The following is a 16,534-nucleotide window of genomic DNA, read 5'->3' on the forward strand; positions in this document are numbered from 1 at the left end:
ATATCAAGCTACAACACTTTACTGTATTTCCCATCTGTGAAATAAGCTTAAATTGAAATATCATTTTGGATGGGAAGGGTACCTGGGATTGAACTCTGGGGCACTCTACTGAGCCACATCCCAAACCCCCTATATTTAGAGACCAAGTCTCACTTAGTTGCTTAGTGTCTCGCTCTTGCTGAGGCTGGCTTTGAACTTGGGATCCTTCTAGCTCAGCCTCCTGAGCCACTGGGATTACAGGTGTGCACCACCGCGCCCAGCAAAATATCATTGTTCTTATATTTTTCTTAAATTTTAATAATTTTATACTCTAATTGCTAATAAGCATAGATTGCTTTTTAAAAGCATAATAGTTATGCTAAGAAGTATTTCCTCATAGTACCATATAACATGTCTTTGCTTTTAGTAGATTGAGTAATTGGATTTCATTTAGGGATTGTAATAATCTTGTGTATTTCCCCCTTTTAGTCACTGAACAGCAAATTGCCCAAAAGATAATCAATTTCATGAAAGAAGATGAAGAACTGATACAGAAATTTTCAAAGTATGAACAGAAGGTATAATTATTTTTTTGTTTCTTTCTCCCTTGGTTCTAGCTTGAATCATTTCTACCTGTTTTAATTTAAAAATCATATTTTAAAGTTTTAATTTCATTATTTCCTACAAATCATCCAAATTCTAAGCAGTCATATGTATTAAGTACTGCTTTCTTCTGGAAAGGGTCACTTGTCTGGAAGTAACTTGTATAGTAGCACTATAATTTGTGGATCTTAATTCTGAATGCTTTATTTACATAGATAAAGGAATCAGAGAAACAGATCCAAGAAACCATGAAACAAAATATGATTCTTTCTGATGAAGCAACTAAATATAAGGTAAAAATCCCTTCTTTGGGGGGAATTACATTCTAAACTCAAAAGTAAATGTAATGAGTGAGTAATCTTGACACCTTTTTTCCCAGGATAAAATAAAGCTTCTTGAAAAAGCTAAAGAATTTCTGGATGAGAGAGCTAAAAGTCTTCATGTTATGTTAGAATCTGAAAGAGAACAGAATGCTAAGAATCATGACTTGGTAAGAGTTTTGCTGCTAAGTGTTGCTTTAATTTGGCTTTTGAAATATTTTGTAAAATTGGTTAAGTTGAACTTAGTCCAGCTGTTAACTAAAGTAAGATTAGGAGTCAAGGAATTTAAACCCACATCTGTGCCCATTTTGTGGAACTTTTAAGTACTGATACAACAAATTATTTTTATGGGCCTAGGAATTATTTTTATTCTCAACCTTGGATAATTTTCATATTGCTTTGCTCTGCCCTTGGAAACATGCAGATCAACTAAAAAACTATTGTCCAATTGAACAGTATTTGTTTACTTTTTACTTGAAAGAGTAATGAATTAATCAATTTTCTGTACTTAAAAAAAATTTACTTACATATTTCATTTCCAATTTCTATAAGTTTCTGTAATTACATAAAAGTTGCAAAAGATAGTAGAGAGTGTGTTCTGAAATATCCTACCCCCATGTAAGCTTGATCACCTAGCTGAGGTAGTATTTATCAGATGTCGTCACTGTAAAAATTCTTTCCAATCCTTTTCATATTATATTCTTTGGACGTTACCATGCACAGCCCACAGTTAAAGTATGAAGAGTTACGAGCTCAGGATGCAGCTCATGGTAGAGCACTTGCCTAGCATGCATGAGGCCCAGGATTCAATCCCAGGCATTGCAAACAAAGATTGCAGAGTTATGTCCACTTCCTTAAGGAGCAAATATATTTATAAATTTTTTGGAATTCTTCTGTATGTGAGATTAGTCTATTCTCCCTTAAATTTTATCATTTTTTTACTTCAGATAAGAAAATTTTAAAAATTATCTTGGGAAATTTTTTTCTCTATCACTAGAAAAAAATTAGTAATTTGAACTGGTTTATTTGAAACAGTAATTAATTAATTTTCTATGCTTTAAAACATTTTATTATTGCATTATGATTTTCTATACTTCGACCTTTTTTTCTGGTTATCTCATAAACAGTAAGGTTGTGGATGCCATGAAATATTTATGACTTCATTTTCCCTCATCTCTTTCAGTTCTTGATTTTTTGCTTAGTCCATAGCTGGATCCCCTGCATTTACCTGAAATGTAATGGGATGGCTTGACAAATATTTTGTTGTGTTTATCTTTTTTAGTATATATATGTGTGTACACACACACACACACACACACACACACACACACACACATATCACTATTTCTACTGAAATCCTAATGCATATTTTGTGTTCTGTTTTCACCTGGCAGATAATGGAAAATAAGAAATCTATAGAGAAGCTTAAAGATGTCATTTCAGTGAATACTTCTGAACTTTCAGAGGTAAAGCTGCCAACTCTTGCTAACGGGATATTAATACTACATCTTAGTTTTGTTGCGTACCAAAAATTTGAAGTGTGCTAAAATGTGCAAAAAATGAGAACTATATGATGTCTGGTTTGGGAAAGTATAACTTTGTTTTTTCTTTGGAATTAATTCACTAACTGTACTGTTTTGCATTAGCTTCAAATTGTCTTTAATGAAGCTAAGCTTCGTGAAGAGAAGGTGAAGTTGGAATGCTGTCAGCTTCAGAAAGAAAATACCATGCTTAAGAAGACGAAAGAGCAGGTAAAGAAAATTTGATGTCATACATAATGTAAACTAGAGAAGTGAATATCATTATCTTGTATCTTTCTTGGATCTGTTTCTGAGGTAAGGAATATTCATGTTGGACCTTTTCTAGATATGCAAAGTTTAAACATGCTCCCTAAATTGAGTGCATATATATGTTCTCCATCTGTTTTGGATTTTTGGATTATTGCTTTTCTTATCAAATGTCAATCAGTTATTAACTTGCATAGCCTCAAAGAAACTTTTAAACCAGAAAATTAAGTATTTTATAATCCTCTTTTGAGTAGTTACTGATTCACTGGCCAAGGGAAGATTACATGATAAGGAGTCTAAATTTAGGAGACAGTCATATGTGCCCAGCCATTCCTGCTGGAGGTAAATTATTTGAATTGGCAGCAATTTTCTGGGGAATGCAATAAACAGGGTCAAGTTCCTGAGAGCTCTGATGTTCTTACTGCAGCTGTGAGTGTTGGGGCCACTCTGCCCTCTTCCTTAACCAAGGTCTCAACCCCCTCTATTGAGGCAGGCCACCGAGGAGTATGGTTCTCTATTTCTTTGTCTAAGTCTTGTAGTCCTGATGTATCCAGTGCAGAAACTCCTCCCTAACCCATAGGAATTCATGTGTTTTGACTTTTCAGTTGCAGCAGGAAGTCAAAGACTGGAGTACATCACACGCTGAGCTCAGTGAACAAATCAAATCATTTGAGAAGACCCAGAAAGATCTACTTGTAGCTCTTAATCACAAAGATGATACTATTAATGTCAATTTATACTCCAAATACATGTTTCATCTCATGAATTCTCCTGAAATCTTCTGAATTAAAATCGAGAGTCTTCCAACCTTTTGCTTCTTTTCTAGGCTTTGACTAATTATATCACACAGTTGAATCAGTTACAATGTGAATCTGAATCTGAGGATCAAAATAGAGAAGATGAGTCAGATGAATTAACCAATGGAGAGGTAGCAGGTAAGATCAGTCTCAGGGAGGTTGAATCCTTTTTTTGCTTTCGTGTCTTTAATTAAGTATTTATACAGATGCCACTTTTCAGCTGGCTGATTTTCTTCTTAAGCTTCAGGGTTGTAGACACATATCACTGGATCTATAGATATGTCTATTGCATTGGCAGAGGTGGGTTGCTTGGGTATAATGTAGCAATAGGCATGTGAACAACACTGACTTTTTCTATCCCATTGAAAACTAGTAAGTACACTGCAGCTACAATAGTCACATCCTATACCTCTAAGTATTGAACATTGTACAGTAAGAGAAATTTGTTTCTTAACTTATGCAGATGATAGTTGATTTTGATACTCATCATCTCTATGGCTCTGTGGTTTTAAGGTCCACAGTCAGTCTTAAAAGTCCGGAGGTAGTTGGAACCATAAACTAAGGCTGTGAGAACAGAGGCTAGAGACTATCAGAAAGCTAGAGAGAGGGAGTGTAACAGTGTTTACTGATGAGGAAAATATTTCCAGATGTTTTCTCCCAAGTTGGATATTGCTTACATAGCAAGTATTTCAAACCACACCTGGTAGTAGATTCAGGGAGAAGACAGAGGATTGAATCTTTCTAAATAAGACACTTACTTGCCCAGGTGAAGATAGATCTGAGAGAGAAGAAAAGCTTTTATCTTACAAGAATAGCATAGATAATATTTTAGTTGTGCAAACTAGAAATTCACCTTTTTTTGTTTTGTTTTTAAGACAGACACAGTACTTTTATTTATTTTTATGCTGAGGATCAAACTCAGTGCCTCACACATACTGGGTGAGCACTCTACCACTGAGCCACAACCCCAGCCTGAAATTCACCTCTCTCTTTTTTTTTTAAATCTAAGCTTGCAATTTTCTTAAAAGTCATTAGTCTAATCAGTTTAGTTATTTAATTGATTTTTTTTTTCTTCTGGTGTTTGAACACAATCATTATTTAGTTTGGGGAAGTTAGGAGAATATAGAGTTAAAAGTAAGGAAAGAAAAAGCTAAAGTCTTTTGTTTTTTAGGTGATCGAAATGAGAAGATCAATGATCAAATTAAGCAGATGATGGATGTCTCTCGGGTATAGTTCTTTGTAAGAGTCCCATAGTGCCTGTGAATTCTTCCTGTGCCTCACTTTTAAGAATACCTCTCTTTTCTGCAAATTTTAGACACAAACTACAATATCAGTAGTTGAAGAGGATCTAAAACTTTTACAACCTAAGCTAAGAGCCTCGATGTCCACAAAATGTAATCTAGAAGGTGGGTTGTTCTTGAGAAGAAATTGCCATGTTGGAAAGACTTAAAATTTTATTGGAAAGATAAAGAATGGCTTCTTGCTTTCATGCTTCTTACTTTTCTTGACAGGACTCCCTCAAACAAGTTCTTAAGTCCTTGTACACATATAGAGATAAGCTGTTTTATCCTTTACAGACCAAATAAAGAAATTAGAAGGTGACTGCAATTCACTACAGTCTTCTAAAGTTGGACTGGAAGAGGAATGCAAAACTCTAAGGCAGAAAGTGGAGATTTTAAATGAACTCTACCAGAAAGATGAGATGGCACTACAAAAGTAAGATTTTCATTGTTTGTTATTGTTATCACTGTGTGAACTAATAGATAATTTTATCTTAAGATTATTTAAAATTTCTTCTAGTTGTAATAAGTAGAGATTTGTCTTTTTTCCTTTGTGTTTTGTTTCCTATAAGTTGCATTTTTCTTTCCATCATCAGTCTTAAGAGTCCTGAGGTAGTTGGAACCATAAACTAAGGCTGTGAGGACATCTTAATCAATTGTCAAATTCATATGAAGGCAGGAAGTGGTAAAATGGTATTAACAGTCACTGATGTGGAAATACCTCTCAAAGTTCTAGACCCTTTCTATGATCCCCCTATTTATTTTAATTACCTTTCATTGTGATCAGTCATGTAATTCTAATGTTTTGAACTTGTATCTCTAACTCTGGACCTTTAAAAATACTGAGTGATTTGGAATGACATGTTTTAGTAGAATAAAAACTTCAAAAAGGAATAATATTTACTTATTGATGGTACAAGTTTTGGACTTGAATATCTCAGATGTTCACACAAAATGGAACTGTGGCAAGGACCTTAGGAGTTATGATTACAGAAGTACTTGTTTGTAGTATATATTTATATATTAATGTTCTTAGTGTGGAGCTAGTTATTTTTTGAAAGTTCATTTGAAGTTTTTAATCCACAAAAATACTTGAATTCTCTAAAAATAGGTTGTGTCAGATTTTATTTGTTTGCACCTGATTTTACTCTTCGGTATATATATATATATATCTTGTAAAGCAAAGACAGACCTTCTTACAGACCTAACTATTTTTAGGTATTTTGACTTCTGTTGCCTAATTAATGCATTAAATATTGAAACCTTTCCATTAACTTTTCTAAAATTCTGTGATCTCCAAGCAACCTTTTTAGAATCTCAAATTTTTGTTCAGGCCAGTTCTAAATTCCTGGCCTGTTTCAAAGAAACATTTCTCATTTTATCACTTTTTTTTTAAAAGAACACTTGTTTTCTCTGTCCCTACTAGTAATCTGAATGACCTAAATGGCAATTAATTTTCTTTGTAATGCAATTAAATTGTAGCACTATTTTTTTCAACTCCTCCAAAATTCATTCAGTCATCATCTGTGGTTTGTATTCTTTTTACTCATCCCTAGGTACTATGTTAGTTCATGCCTGTGTCATCTTTTCTGTTTCTAACCTAGATCATCTGTCTTCATTCTCCATTTTTTATATTTGTATATAACTTATTTCAAATTCTTAGTAGTTTTCTCTATAGCCACTTGAAGTGGACTTTCTAAAATATAAGTCTGTCCATGTGAATATGTGCCTGTGGTTTATGAAGAATTTGCTTTCTATTTGATGACCTGTTCTTTTTTTCTTCCTTGTATCTTTTTAATAGTTTAAATATTTTTAATTATTTTCCTTATCCCCAGTATAAGCTTGTTGTAATCATAAATTATAATGGAATTATAATTATATAATTATAATTTTATTCATCTTCTCATAATTTAAAGGCCATGGTATATATTCTGGATTTAATAAAAACCTGACATAGATTAATAGGTTTATTATTTTTTTTATGGGCTTTAAGTAGCTCCTGAATCAGATAACTGTTGTGGCATTGTATGTTAGTACTTCATATTCTGTGAACTCCACAAGACATTCATTCAATTTATACACATATTTAAAGTTTCTGTAGTTCTGCATTCTACACTGTTGGTTTCTTATTTGAAATTATTTTCATTCTATTTGAACATTGTCCTTTAATGATAGATTTGATTAGTGTATCAAAGGTAGTACAAGGATAAACAGAGAATAGTATTTTATCCACTAAATATTGCTACCTTTATAATCTGTATTAGGTTGACATGAACTTCATGATTAGAGTTAAAACCAGTTTCCATTATTAAAGGATCTTTCTTTTGGCTACTGAATTTTGACTGTTACTTAGTTTTAGCAATTTAAAAATATCCAATTAATTACCATCTGTTTTAAATTTTTTCTTTAAGGAGTCCATTATCATTGTTGTTTGGTCTTATCCCTCCCATAGTTTCTGTAGTCCTTTCTCTGTTTTTATAACAGTTGTATTGGGAAGTGCCTAGGTGTAGTTTTCCCCACCCCACCCACTTTTCCTCTTGCAGTTATGTTGCTTGGGACCATTAAACACTTCTTGAATTTTCGAGTCTTTTTCTAAATGTTGATTTTACCTCATTCTCTCTTCTGATTATAATAATGCATATTCGAATTTGATTTCCCCTGCCTCCTACATTCTGGATTTACTTCTTCTGGATATTTTCTTCTGACCTGTCTTAAAAGCGCTAGGATTTATTTTACTTCCCAAATCTGCTGCTAAAATCATTCATTGAGTTTAGGATTTTAAAAAATTCAGGGTTTAAAATATTATTTTAGTTGTAGATGGACACCATATTTTATTTTTTATAGGATTTTTTTAAGAGAGAGAGAAAGAGAATTTAAAATTTATTTTTTATTTTTTGGCAGACACCATATCTTTGTTTGCATGGGGTGCTAAGGATTGAACCCGGGCCACACGCATGCCAGGCGAGCACGCTACTGCTTGAGCCACATCCCCAGCCCGACACAATATTTTATTTATTTTATGTGGTGTTGAGGACTGATCCCAGTGCCCCACACATCTGGGGCTCGTGCTTCACCACTGAGCCACAAACCCAGGACCTTGAGCCATGTGCTCTACTATTGAGCTACCTCCCCAGACTCCTTGCTCTTTCTCATAAGGGACTAGGGTCTTAGTGTTTTCCAAGCTATCTTTAATCTCATAATTCTGCCTCTGCCTCCTGAGTATCTTCAACTGTAGGTAGGTCACCACACCCAACTATTTCTTGGTTTTATAGTTTCTAATCCTTTGACAAAATTCGTAATCTTTTTTTTTTCCTCTTTTGTGGTGCTGGTGTTTGAACCCAGAGCCTTGTGCATGCAAGGCAGCACTTTAAGAACTAAACTATATTCCCAGCCCTAAAATTCATAATCTTGACTTTACTTTTTTGACTATACAAAGCACAGTGATTTTAAAACATGTGCGGATAACCCCATTTGTTGGTTTCCTTTTCTGTGGGATTTTTTCTCACAGAATTTTGTCTTATGGAGTGCCTGATCAGTTTTGATTGGCCAACATTGTTGTGATAATTATAGATGAAATTTGAGGACTAAGACGAAGTTATCTTCTTATAGAAAAGTGTTGAGGTTACTTGAGTAAGATTGTCACTTTAAACTTAGTCAGCAATTAAGTAATTCAAAAATGACTTGTCTTTTCAATGTTTCAGTATTGTTCCTTTTAGATTTTTTGCCTGTTCATCACTTAAGTGTGCAGTACTTTCTAATCTAAACTCAAAGGCTAGGGCTTTTATTAAGGGTCCCTTTATTGGTAGCCTCTTTTTTCCTCTAAGCCCAGGAATTTAATGAAGGCTTGGTTCAGACTCATATCTTTGTGTTATCTTCAATAGGAGAAAATTACCTTAAAGCACCAGCCTTACTTGTAATTCTGAGATTCCTTTTTCTAATGGATCTTGGCCACATACATATATCTTCACTGACTTTTTAGCTTGGATCCCTTCAAACACAATTTTATATTCTTATAAAGATGTTTTGATTGTTCTTAGTGCTCTCAGACTAACTCTTTGATAATTGGAAACAAAATTCTCTCTTTTCTTCAAGATTCAGTTTTCTCCATATTCCTTCTTAAGCCAGTGGGGAAAATTATTATATTCCTTCAGGCATCATTTATACCTGAAACAGTGAGCTCTTTTATTCTTTAGCATCTTACAAGGTAACTAGTATATTATAGCCACTCATAAAATACTTGCTGAAGAATTAAATTAGAAGCTATATAAGAATATATAGTCCCCTTTTTCTATTTGGTATCAGTAATCCTTTTTTACTGCAGTTCTTCTGATTTATGGAAAATTAAGTTTCAAGTTAATTATCTTTTGAATTGGAACTATGGCTAAAGTAGTACAAGGATAGCAGAAAATAGTATTTTTTAAATCATTAAATGTGGCTACCTTTGTGTCAGTAGATGAACATCTTGAGTTTTATGATCAGAGTTAAAACTTCTCAGTAGATAATACTCTGATAGTGGGTCAGTTTGGCTTCTTTTTCTGGTTGATAGACATTATCAAAACTCAGATTTGTCTTTTTGCTTAATTTACAATTCTTTTGAAATAGATATCTAAAGTGTGAAAAATATTCTGTGGTTAATTGCATAGCTAAAAGACATATTCTAGAAGATTGACTGACTATATCTTTATTATGGTACCAGTCTTGGATTGAGAAAAGAGTTCCTCCATGACAAAGATATACTTAGTGTCCTACCCATGGCAGAAACGAGAAAAGAATTATCCCCTGCTTTATCCTAATATGTTTAATTATGTTAGGTTGATCAGTCCTGATCTTCCACATTGAAGTAAAGTGAGTTTTTATTATCTTACACACAGGAGACTTGCCCTTGGGGCACATGTTGTTTTCACATTTATTTTATTTACTGGTAAGTAGAGAATTAAGAGGAGAAGTTAGAAAATGTAAGTGATTTGCCAGAGTTTGATTTATGAAATTGCAGGTTTGAATTCCTATTTTATGTGCTTAAGCATTTTATAGAATTGTGGGAAGTGATATTCACAAAGAGAAACTTTTGATTTGATAACTGGCTTTATTTTAGGAAACTGAGTCAAGAAGAATGTGAGAGACTAGAAAAAGAGCAGCAGCTGTCAGCTGCAGATGAAAAGGTGGTTTCCGCTGTTCAGGAAGTTAAAAATTACAAGTGAGTTCAGTTTCTAAAGGGAGGGTGTCAATGTCTAATGAATTAGTGTTAGCTTTCTTTTTAATCTTTTTTTTACATTATGTAGATAGAAGAAAATAGCACGGAAGTATAAATAACGAGAGAATATGAACACATTTAATTCACACAGGAGAAAAAAAGTAATTTCAACTTAACAAATGAAAAATGTTAACAAAAATTTACTTATACCCAATGGGCAAGACCATAGGGAACTTGGTCAATGCAAACAGTTCTGGGGGTTTTGTATGTTGTAGTAATTCTTTAAGAAATCAGTTTGCTGTGTGTTATATCAAGACCCGCAAAAGTGTGGCATTTGATAGACCTTGGAAATCTTCTATGGATATAATTTGAAAAAAAGAAAAAAAGTTTTAAGGAGGAAGATATTTCTAGCAGAATTACTTGAGAACACACTGATGAACAGTTAAGGAAATTATAATTTATCAATTCAGAATCTCTAGCAATTAAATGATAAAAAAGTTATTAGTATTAGGTTTTTATTTTATTTATTTATTTATTTATTTTTGGTGCTTTACTGCTAAGCTACATCCTTAGACCTTTTTTTTACTTTGAGACAGGGTCTCAGTTGCATAGGTTCCCACTTAATTGCTGAGACTGACCTCGAACTTGTGATCCTGCTGTCTCAGCTTCCCAATCATTGGGATTACTGGCATGTGGCATTGCACCTGGCCTGTAGTATTAGTTTTGATCACACTGGATTCATATAACTATAGAAATGTTTTTTTATGTATGATAAAAGTCTTTAAAAGTATAGCTGATGGAATAAAGGGAAAATGGTCAGAATGTTTCAAATTTTATTCAATTGTTGTAATTCTTAGGCGGAGAATTGAAGAGATGGAAGAAGAATTACAGAAAACCAAGCGCTCATTTAAAAACCAGGTAGTAATTAATACTGTCCTGTAGTTGCAGAATTCTTTGAAATCTAATACAGACAATTATAGGCTATTATAATGAGTCCCTAAAAACATTTTTTAATGTGTTGTCTTTTTCAGATTGCTATGCATGAGAAGAAAGCTCATGATAATTGGGTAAGATTTTTTCCCCCTTTTCTTTATTTTTTGCATAGCCTACCGCAACTGAATTTGAATATTTTCTCTTTAATAGCTCAAAGCTCGTTCTGCAGAAAGAGCTATAGCTGAAGAGAAAAGGGAAGCTGCTAATTTGAGACAGAAGTATGTGATTTTTATATCTTACTATATGTTTTATAGTGTTTTAAGGTTATGCTAGATATTATCTATGATTGCTGTTTCATAATTCAGCCCATTCTTTCTCAATATTCAAGACTACTGGAAATAACCCAAAAGATGGCAATGCGGCAATATGAACCTGTGATTGTAAAACCAATGCCGGGGAGACCAAATTTACAAAATCCTCCTGAGAGAGGTAGGGGGCACTTTGTAAAAGGAGCTATTTTATTTCTTGGGTGCAGAATGTATGTAAATTACTTTTTATTTCTGTGTGTAATGGTTATGAAATAATCTGAATGATTTGCTAAAGCGGGAGGTGTGGGGGTTGGTGTCAGGGAGAAGGCTGCCTTAAAGTAGTAACATGGCATTGTTATCTTTAGGTCCACTGAGCCATAATGGCTCTTTTGGTCCATCCCCCGTGAGTGGTGGAGAATGTTCCCCTCCACTGACAGCAGAGCCAGCTGGGAGACCTCCTTCTGCTACTCTTAATCAAAGAGATATGCCTAGAAATGGATTTGGTGAGCATTCACATGTTGCTTTATAGTAAACTGCTTCAAGGTTTTGGTTTTTTTTCCCTTTTGAATATTCTAATGAAAACATAGAATTTGGGCCTGTACAATATATAGAAGATGATTTCTTACTTTATCTTAGTGAATGTTTTCTGTAAAATCTGTTCTAGAATAGAAAACATTTTTTTTTCCTGGAGGTCCCTGTATTGTTTTTTTCTTTTAAATTTTACACTGTGAAGTGTAAACCTTTATCTTTAAATTAAATCTCTATGGTGTTCCTTTCCCAAATATTATAAAAGTAGCCTTAAACTTTATGTGGCATACATATTTCCAATATGAAATACTGAGTCTTATTTCCAATTCTAAATAGGACTGTAGTCTTGGTAAGATTGGAAGTCAGGTTATACAGACTAAAGAAAAGCCAACCTACACATACTTCAAGTCTATAGCTTAAAGTTTAGGACCAGTACGTATTAATTTGCTGTTCTATCAACCCAAGGCAGTTCTTTATTTTACTTAAGTCTCTTCATAAATTGTGATTTACATATTGGGCAACCCATTTTTTTAAATAAATATTTTTAATTGTAGATGGTGTGGTGCTGAGAATCAAACCCAGTGCCTCACACATGCTAGGCAAACACTCTACAACTGAGCTACGACCCCAACCCCTGGCCAACCCATTTTTAATGTTGCTTTCTAGTTATTGTTGAACCCTGACCTGTCCACCAGTGGTTTATTTCTTCTGAAAAATACATACAAGCGCTCTGATCTTTCTTTACCAAGGGTCAATGGATGGACCTTTACCTGGTACTCAATGGTCTTCTGAGGCATCTGGGAAACCCGTTGCCTCTGGTAAAGAGACCAAGTAATTTCAAAGAATCTGTAATTGTGGATGCAGGATTTTTATTCTTTTCATGTTAGAATAAGTCTGAATCCATTCTTTGATCTCTAACAGACCCAGGATGTGGTCCAGCTCACATGAACAGCAGCTCCAGAAGTTCTTCTCCAGCTAAGGTGACGGATGAGGGCAAGGTAAGTTCTGTAGTTACTGTGAATCACGTGGTCGTGCAGGAACATGTAGCTTTCCTACAGTACTTGCTCTTTGCTTTATCCTTCTTTGTGTTCTATTTGTACTATCCCATTTGTTTTTTAAAAAGCAAACTCTTCCCCAAGAACCTGAGACCCTTTCAGTTTCTACCATTACTTCTTTGACTGAGCATCCAGTTGGAGTAAGTACTTAGAGGTTGAGAACTGAATTGGGTTTTATTCTGTGCATTTCTGGGAAGGATATTCAGAGCATGACACTGATCTTGTTTGCTTTAAATGGCATGCAATATTGAGCTTACTTTTCTCCTTAACTTGGAAATGTGGCTTAAGTGTGTACAACTATAATGAACTACAGAATGTGAAAAGTTATCACTCTAACTTTATATGGTGTTTTGTGTTGAATGATCTAAGGCAAAGTAAATTCATCATAAATTATATAATTCATCATTTTTACTTTTGTTTGGAAGAATGCTATTTAAGAATTCCTCCATTTGTGCAAACCCTATTTTGAGTGATTTGAATTAGATTGGTATCAGATTTTCTGAAAGTGAAATACTGATTCAGTGCAACAATGATAATCTGAAATGACCTCTTGAGCCAGTCCCAAGCAATGGTCTCATTTGTTCACATAAGTGCATTCTCTTGTAACTGTGTTGCTATTATATCTGGTAGGTCTTCTGCAGCTCTATAATAAAACAAATTTTTAATTGTTTAGTTTCAAACCCACTACTCATAGGAAATGATAAATCAATATCTCAAATGGTGTACAGTAAATGAAAGTAAATTATTAAAGCCTTGTCTTCCTAATTTGTGTATATAGCATTGTGTTGGAAAATACTTCTCAAGTTCCAGTGTATACATATTCCAGGAATATACATCTCTGGAGCAATCTAAGGGCAGCTTAGATAAGACCCCCAAACCCCTTTGTAGTAGAAGACTTAAAAGAGAGCAAAGACCCGTTGTTAGAGATGAGTAGAGGTGGGAAAAGCATGGCTTGGAGGCAAACCTGGGATTGAGACCCTTTAATATGCAGTGTGGCCTTCAACAAATTATGATAATCCATTTGCTTTTGTTTCCTCTTATTTAAAACAAGACAGTCTACTTAAAGATCTCAGAGGTTGAATAATATATGAAAGACTTACTGAAGATACTCTAGTAGCTATTATTACATGGGTAGAGAATGGATTTTTCATTTTATTCTGTTCATTCTTAATATGGAAGTAATGAGCTATTGTGATGAAAACGAAGTGATGGGGAGGGGGAGGACTCCCTTTGAAATAGGTTGTAGTGAATACAGCATGACATACTGGTCAGAAATCATCTGTGTTAATAACCTCTGCCAGTCCTCTTGCCTTTCCCTTTCCTGTGCAGATATAATCAGTTACAAACTGCTCCCTCTTGTGGAATCCTTCTAACTTCTGTAAGCTGTCAGTGGGAATACACAGGAGGGGTGGGTAGAGTTTTGTTGCACTGATGGTGTTCTCTGGACAGGTGCCTGTTTTGGGTTTTAGTTTTTATCGGTGTTGGTACTTTGTCTTAATACATAGGAATTTAAAAACTTTTAACTGCTTTAAAATCTTAAATTGCAGGTTAATATGGCTATGAAACGGCCCCCTCCTTTCTCAGGGGTACCCTTCATGGGCCCCCCTATGGGACCCCCGATGGGACGGCCTCCACCACCTCCCTTTTGGTATGGACCGCCATTTCAGCTCGGTGGGCCTTTTGGGCCTCGGCCAATTCCTCCACCATTTGGTATGATGATCTGAACAGTAGTGATTGACTTATAAATCACATTCATCTTTCATTTCTATTGCTTGCTAAAACAGTTGGTTGCTATCTCAGGTCTTAACAATGAAAGGATACAGCTGAGTACATTTTAACTTTTCCTCCAGTTTTCTGGGACATATGGGACACTACATAATCTTATACTGAGATAGGCAATAGCTATCTCATAGACAAGGATAAGGGGCTATATAGAGAAAAGCCAGAAATATTACTTCTGCAGATGTTTGTTGAAAATATGTTGATATGCACTGCAATAGATGGAAAGGTGGATGAGACACATGACATAACTTAAAATTTTGTCACAGATATGAAAATCCTATAGCATAAAGTTTGTAATCACCCATAATGGAAGCATAAGCAGTAGGTTATAGAATATAGAAAAGGAAAAGTCAAACCCTCCTTACCTTGAGAAAAGTCAGAGGGAAGTGTTAAAGAGCAGGATTTAACAGTGACCTAATAAATGTTGCTGATTTAATTAGGTGGCTGTGGAAGGCCTTTTCCAGGAGGGCATGCACCTTGATTCTGATGGCATGTGTAAAGTCCATGCAGAAATACTTTATGAATTTTTAATAGATACAGTAATAAATAGTAAGATTTCCTTTTATCAAAATTTCTTTGATGTAGTAAAGTTCTTATTTCATAGTCTATCATCTTGTCATGGTAATATAGTACTTCCAAATATAAATGGAGCTCTTGTGAGATAGAAATAATTCTGCAATTATATAGTAGGGAAAGAAAAAAGATAAGCCTGGAGCTAGGTAGAGCCATGTTTAAATCCTTAATATGTTGCTTCATGGCTGGTTGGCCAGGCTATAACCTAAACTTGTTCCATTTCAGTTTGCCTCATCTGGCAAGTCAGGATGTTCACCAGTTGATGTTCTAGGCTTGGGAGAAATTAAAGACTATTTTAACATACTTGAAATCACCCAAGTTCAGAAATTTCTGGGTATTTACGTAACTTCCTTTTTATTTTCCAGGTCCTGGTATCCGTCCACCAATAGGCTTCAGAGAATATGCACCAGGTGTTCCACCTGGACAACGGGATTTGCCTTTTGACCCTCGTGATTTTTTTCCAGGACCTGCACCATTTAGACCTTTAGGCTCATTTGGCCCAAGAGAGTACTTCATTCCTGGTGCCCCATTACCACCTCCAACTCATGGTCCCCAAGACTATGGGCCACCACCTGCTGCAAAAGACTTAATGTCTTCAGGCTTTAAAGATGAACCTCCACCTACACCCGATTCTCAGAGTAGTGAGGGCTGTTCACAGGCCTTAAAACAGGGCCCATAAAATTAACCTCTGACACTTAGTCAGAAAGTGGACTATGAACTATTCATTGTGTTGAAGGATTATTGGCTTCAAAATATAAAAGTTTATTTTAAATGGTTTATGTTTTTAGAATGAAGCTGCCTTGGCGCAGTATACATTTGGAGCCAAAATATTTTCCCCCTAAATATCCCCCACTTAAACTAGAGTATCCTTCCACCTTTAAAATGTGCAATAAGGAATACCTTTGTTTTAGTTAATGTAGCATATACAATTGCTAAATGGTTTAGAATGTCATAATTATGGACATTTCCTGTGGAAATGCTTTAAGAACATGTATTTCCATTATCCTATTTTTAGTGTATTCCAGTTGATAACAGAGAAATCGTGTTTTATAACCTTAATTTTTCTCTTTAAATATCTGGTCGCAGAGACTGTTACACTAAAAATGTTTACTCAAGGATCATAAACTTCATTTTCCTTCTTGCTGAAGTTCTTTGTTGTAATAGTTCATAAAAACTTGTTTATTAATATTTCCCAAGTGTCTGTTGATTCATTGGATCGTCATGAGACTTTGTGCCTTTGGGGAAGCATGTAAACTCACTCTCAGAACTGAAGATGGTTACTTGGCAGCATATTTCCTGTTGCTCACTGTTAAGGAGGCTGGCCCTTGGTCAACTGTGGACTTATACAGAGGAATTTCTTTTATTTGTGAGAAGTCTTATGGCTCTATTTTTGTAGCA

General features: G+C 34.7%; 1 protein-coding gene across 1 annotated transcript in view; it reads left to right on the plus strand.

Annotated features, from left to right (window-relative positions):
* The window catches only part of LOC143388568 (transport and Golgi organization protein 1 homolog), a 39,870-nt gene extending 23,734 nt beyond the window's left edge, over positions 1 to 16,136 (plus strand). Inside the window, exons 9-28 of the mRNA XM_076842250.2 lie at positions 469 to 557; positions 798 to 875; positions 962 to 1,072; positions 2,297 to 2,368; positions 2,549 to 2,653; positions 3,295 to 3,417; positions 3,516 to 3,624; positions 4,658 to 4,713; positions 4,802 to 4,892; positions 5,064 to 5,202; positions 9,859 to 9,960; positions 10,815 to 10,875; positions 10,989 to 11,024; positions 11,101 to 11,168; positions 11,279 to 11,379; positions 11,564 to 11,701; positions 12,476 to 12,544; positions 12,648 to 12,724; positions 14,329 to 14,491; positions 15,502 to 16,136. Of these exons, the coding sequence (XP_076698365.1) occupies positions 469 to 557; positions 798 to 875; positions 962 to 1,072; positions 2,297 to 2,368; positions 2,549 to 2,653; positions 3,295 to 3,417; positions 3,516 to 3,624; positions 4,658 to 4,713; positions 4,802 to 4,892; positions 5,064 to 5,202; positions 9,859 to 9,960; positions 10,815 to 10,875; positions 10,989 to 11,024; positions 11,101 to 11,168; positions 11,279 to 11,379; positions 11,564 to 11,701; positions 12,476 to 12,544; positions 12,648 to 12,724; positions 14,329 to 14,491; positions 15,502 to 15,815 (2,102 nt within the window). The 3' untranslated portion in view covers positions 15,816 to 16,136. The remainder of the gene's footprint in view (positions 1 to 468; positions 558 to 797; positions 876 to 961; positions 1,073 to 2,296; positions 2,369 to 2,548; positions 2,654 to 3,294; positions 3,418 to 3,515; positions 3,625 to 4,657; positions 4,714 to 4,801; positions 4,893 to 5,063; positions 5,203 to 9,858; positions 9,961 to 10,814; positions 10,876 to 10,988; positions 11,025 to 11,100; positions 11,169 to 11,278; positions 11,380 to 11,563; positions 11,702 to 12,475; positions 12,545 to 12,647; positions 12,725 to 14,328; positions 14,492 to 15,501) is intronic.
* The last annotated feature ends 398 nt before the right edge of the window (positions 16,137 to 16,534 follow it).

The sequence above is a fragment of the Callospermophilus lateralis genome, unplaced genomic scaffold (genome assembly GCF_048772815.1).
Source record: "Callospermophilus lateralis isolate mCalLat2 unplaced genomic scaffold, mCalLat2.hap1 Scaffold_64, whole genome shotgun sequence".
NCBI classification, from domain to species: Eukaryota; Metazoa; Chordata; class Mammalia; order Rodentia; family Sciuridae; genus Callospermophilus; species Callospermophilus lateralis.